This window comes from Gouania willdenowi, chromosome 16 (genome assembly GCF_900634775.1).
Source record: "Gouania willdenowi chromosome 16, fGouWil2.1, whole genome shotgun sequence".
Taxonomy (NCBI): Eukaryota; Metazoa; Chordata; class Actinopteri; order Blenniiformes; family Gobiesocidae; genus Gouania; species Gouania willdenowi.
Genome location: NC_041059.1, coordinates 33,684,484 through 33,689,657, shown reverse-complemented (window position 1 = coordinate 33,689,657; position 5,174 = coordinate 33,684,484). Strand labels below are relative to the sequence as shown.

Here is a 5,174-nt window from a genome sequence, read left to right as displayed (position 1 = left end):
ATTAAAATAAAAGAAATTGTTTCACTCACACCCCCGAATCGATTGACAGGTTGTCTGAGGCGTGACCCAGGGCAGGCAGCTGGACCAGTTGTTTACTGTTTACTGCTGCAGCAAGTGGCGTCATGTCTAAACAACCAAACTAATTATCTGGTGCCCAGGGAAGAAAAAAATGAGGAGGAAAAATGTAGAAAAGCCAGAGGTAAGCCAGTGTTTGACAATCATGGATTGATGAGATGTTGTGCATTATCAAACAAGCCAGCAGAGCGACCATGCTATGGTCAGGGTGACTCCAGGTAGGAAGAAGTTATATTTAAGACTTTTTAAGACCTTTTTAATACCACCTTAAACAAAATTTAAAGTCCAAACTTACAATGGAAATACAGACCAAAGGGAAAAAATTATAACGTCCCACAGAACGTTGGAAAGGAGGACAACCTTCTTGCTTGTTAGCAGCTTTATTTCTTCACAGAACTGCGGTTACTGTCGGCTGTAACCACACCAAAAAAACAACAAACGGGCTCAAGGTTTATCGACTGCTCTCTCATTCATTCACATCCAACCGCTCCTCTCTCTCACACACAGGGCATTTCCTCCGCTCTGACTTCCCCCCTAATCCACTCACATTCCAACTCTCCCCAAAGATGCGTTCAAAGAACACACAATAATCGGAACCATCATAACATTAAGATTAGAACAATAACACTACAACTATAACACACTGCAGGGATGTTACAATATATTATTTTACAATCAAAAGCACTGATGTCAGTTAATAATGTACAATAAGGTAAAATGAAAATACGCAGTTGTTCAAGAACATTCTTCAAATGTGTTTATTAATGTGGAAAGAGAACAAAAATATCGACATTGTCCAAAATGATATTTATTGTAACACAATTCTCACAACATTTAATATCAGTGGACAATAAACTACAAATCAAAATTGACTGGAACTTGTGAGCAAACCAAACGCCAAAATGCTTTTATCAGATCCTTCACTGTGTAATGCTATATGTGGATCTTTGATCAAAAATTAGGCCTTCCAAGAAAATGTAACCAACCCACATTATTCTCTCCTGGCTAATGAAACCTTATATTTTAATTATGGGCCCACTTTAGACATAACAATGTGAACACACAATTTTCATGATGTTTTGAAAACACAAAATCTGGGGTGAGGTAAAAGAGGTAGATGAGAAGGTAAGAGAAAGAGAAAACGTCTGACTGGACATCAAGGCATGTGCCTGAGTTCAGTTGATTTGTCTTTATTATTTTCATAATCGATTAATCGGTCAATAAATTATTTGATAACACCACATTTTTAATTTCAGCCTCTTTATTCGTCCCATTGTGAATGTAGTGACAGGTCACCCTAAGGTAGATTAATTTGCTACACGTGTCCATAAATCAGCAATGAGAAACAGTTTGCTGTTTGTGTTCATTGCATTCTTCATTTCCTTTAAAGTCTCTTCATATTTTCTCTCTATAGTTCTCAAATACACCTTGTGGTGCCCCTGGACACATCATCAGTGATGTAACCTGGGATCACAGGGGGTTTCGGGTCTTTCAACAATCAGACCCCCTCCTCCAGGCGACCCAACTGGGGTTGATCAAGCCCCAGCTTGTGCCCAGGTAGCGCTACCCTACGTGCCACTCCTCTCCTCTTCTGATCCACAGCCACCTTGATGCCACTTCTGCAGCATCTGTGGCCAACTTGATGGCCTTTCGCTGGCTGGCTCCAGCAATACCCAGCATCTTGTAGGCCCTGCAGAGAGACTGGCCCGCAAATCCTCTGCATCCTACTTCAATGGGTTGGCATCTTGCCCGCCAACCATTGCTCCCGCACTCCTCCACTAGCTCGGAGTACTTAGCCCTCTTCCTCTCATGGGCCTCCTCCATCCGGTCCTCCCACGGCACAGTAAGCTCCAGAAGAACTACCTGCTTGGTGGCTACTGAAGTAATCACAATGTCTGGCCTCAAAGTTGTTTTTGCGACCTCTTCGGGGAACTTTAGTTGCTTCCCCAGGTCAACCTTTAGCACCCAATCACGCGCCGTTGCCAACAGGCCAGGGGAGGTATTTTGGGTGGTCACTGCAACCTTCTCCCCAGCTCTGACGAAAGTAATGGTCTTCTTCACTGGGCGAAGGCTCTTGCTGTGGCTAATCCCGCAGCAGATGGAATTAGCTATTGCCTTAAGGACCTGGTCGTGTCTCCAGCGGTAGCGCCCTTCACCCAGGGCTTTCGAACAGCAGCTGAGGATGTGCTCCAAGGTTCCTCTCCTCTGGCAGAGGGGGCAAGCCGGTGTCTCTGCCTTCCCCCAGATGCAAAGGTTGGATGGGCTAGGCAGCACGTCATAAACCGCCTGGATCAAGAATTTGATTCGGTGGGGCTCAGCTTTCCACAGCTCGGTCCATGTGATCTTACGCTCCAGCGCTTGCTCCCATCTCATCCAGGCTCCCTGCTGCCGCATTCCCACCATCTGGCTGGCCCGCTTCTCCTCTAGTCCTGCTCGCACCTCCTCGAGGATCAGCGCCCTCCTCTCTCTCTTCTTTGCTTTATTAAAGTGAGTTCTACCACTACCCAGGCCAGCTCTTCCTTGTGCCACTTTGCCCATCAGTACCCTCTGCCGTACCCTAGACTCCGCAACGTCCACGGCCACAGCAGCTCTCCACTTCCGTCCCGTCCGGACCTCAATCCCAGCCTGGGCAACCTTTGGGTCACTAGACTCCCGGTATTGAAGCAGCTCCCTGGACCGGGTCACCATGAACTCTTCACTTAGGCTGCTCATAGGGAGCTTCAGCTTGTTGCTTTGCCCATATAGGGCAATGCTGCTCAGGCTTCGCGGCAGTCCTAGCCACCTGCGGAGAAACCTGCTGACCCTCATCTCGAAGCCTTCCACTGTTGAAATGGGGAAATCATAGACCAAGAGGGGCCAGAGGATCCGAGGGAGAATGCCATGCTGGTAAATCCAGGCCTTGAACTTTCCAGGGAGGCCAGACTTGTCCACCGCGGCCAACCAGGTCTCCAGCTCCTGATTCGTTGATTGTGTGGAAGCTGCGTCTCTCAGGCTACAGTTGAACACCTTTCCCAGGCTCTTCACTGGTTTCTCTGTTAGTGATGGAATCTTGGTGGTGCCAAGGGGGAAACTAAACTTGCCAGTGACCTTCCCTTTCTTCAGCACGAGGGACCTAGACTTAGCTGGCTTAAAACTCATACGAGCCCACGAGATCAACTCCTCAAGGCCACTTAGAATCCACCTGCAGCCTGGGACAGATGTCGTTGTCACCGTCAAGTCATCCATGAAGGCTCGGATTGGTGGCTGTCGGACTCCGGACTTACTGAGGGGCCCCCTGCACTGAACTTCCGCAGACTTAACCAGCATGTTCATGGACAGTGCAAAGAGGATGACAGAAATTGTGCATCCGGTGATGATTCCCTTTCCGAGTTTGTGCCAGTCTGAAGTTGTTGATCCAGAGGAGACTCTCAGGCTAAAGTTGGAATAGTAGTCCAGGATCAGATCTTTGACCTTCTTTGGGACGTGGTGCCTGTTTAGTGCCTCTTCGACCAGCTTGTGGGGTATGGATCCATAGGCGTTTGCAAGGTCCAGCCACAACACAGCCAGGTCGCCCTTGTTCTCTCTGGCTTCCCTGATGAGCTGGGTAACCACACCTGTGTGCTCCAGACACCCGGAAACCTTTGGGATCCCTCCTTTCTGGACCGAGGTGTCGATGTAGGAGTTTTTCAGGAGGAAGTCTGTCAGTCGCCTAGAGACGAGGCTGAAGAAGATCTTCCCTTCAACACTTAGCAGCGAGATGGCTCGGAACTGGTTGATGTTCTGTGACTTTTCCTCCTTCGGGATCCACACACCCTCTGCCTGTCTCCACTGGTCAGCCACTTTGCCCTTCCTCCAGATTACCTTCAGGATCTTCCAAAGCCTGTGGAGTAGCCTGGGGCAGTTCTTATACACCTTATAAGGTACTCCACTGGGCCCCGGAGCAGAGCTCGCTCTGGCCCTTTTGACCACTTCCTGAATCTCCTTCCAAGCGGGCTCCTTCCCGTTGAAATCCCAAGTTGGTGCAGGTGGATCAATTAGGGACCTGCAGGGGCCCAGTTCTTGCTCTCTGCAGGAATCGCTGTAGGTCTCCTTGAGGTAGTGGTCGACCTCAGCTTTGGAGCAGGTAAGTTGGCCACTGCGCTTCTGCCCTAGCAGCTGCTTTGTGAACCCAAACGGATTTGCAAGGAAGGCAGCTCGCTTCCTGGACCTCTCTTTCCTCCTCCTCCTGTGCCACTCTGCCCTTCTCAAGGTCATCAGCCTCTTGCGGATTATGCTGCGCAGCTCTGCCAGAGGTTCCTTCTCCTCTTCACTTGCTGCCTTGAACTGCTGCTTTAATCTCTTTAGTTCTTGTCTGAGCTGATGTATCTTGCTAGCTCTGTTGTTCATGATGTAGGGGAGCTTTACTGTTCGTTTCTCTGCTAGCCCAAACTTCTCTACTGCTAAGCTCATGATGATTGTCGTCATCGCCTTGAGGCGTCGGTCAGCCTCCCCTTTAACAGTTGCTTCAAGAATGGTGTCTGCAACTTCATCGAATTGGAGCCACTCCTTCTCCTTGCTAGCTTGGGGCCACTTCACCCGACGATGTTCTGATGTCCCATGCACATCTGGTGCCAGCGTCACGTGGAGGCTCCGGGCACTGTGGGGTGACTCCGGGCCAGGCTCCTCCGGCGTCTCACCAGGCGTAGTTCCTGCGCGCTGTGACTCTGACTCCTTTTGCACACACTTCATCTTGGCCTGGTGGATCCGCAGGCCATGTCGGTTCTTGCATCTCTTGCCACATATACATTCCATAGTCGTTGTCGTGTTACCATTGCTATGTGTCGTTATCGTTTGATCCGTCCGATGGGATTCTCTTCCACCCCCCCCTCTCGGGAATCCCTGGGGGTATCTCTCTTGTAGGTCGATCTGTAGCTTGATGTGGGTTTCTTCCTCTCAGAAGATGCAGCTCGGGATGCTACCCCTGACTGCCCCGGTGCCGTCTTTCCGGGCTGTCCACTGTCTCTCCAGCTGTCACCAATCTGTACTTGGTCGTCAACCAGACTATTCCTGGTAGTCACTGGTGGTTCCAGTAAAACAGTTCTCAAATACACCTTGTGGTGCCCCTGGACACATCATCAGTG

The 5,174-nt window shown here is 49.6% G+C and overlaps 1 protein-coding gene across 1 annotated transcript; it reads right to left on the bottom strand.

The window, feature by feature from the left end:
• Positions 1–1,157: 1,157 nt before the first annotated feature.
• LOC114478307 (uncharacterized) lies at positions 1,158–4,518 on the bottom strand. The gene has a single exon (XM_028471296.1). The coding sequence runs from the start codon at positions 4,516–4,518 to the stop codon at positions 1,639–1,641; it is 2,880 nt and encodes a 959-aa protein (XP_028327097.1). The 3' UTR covers positions 1,158–1,638.
• Between the last annotated feature and the right edge of the window lie 656 nt (positions 4,519–5,174).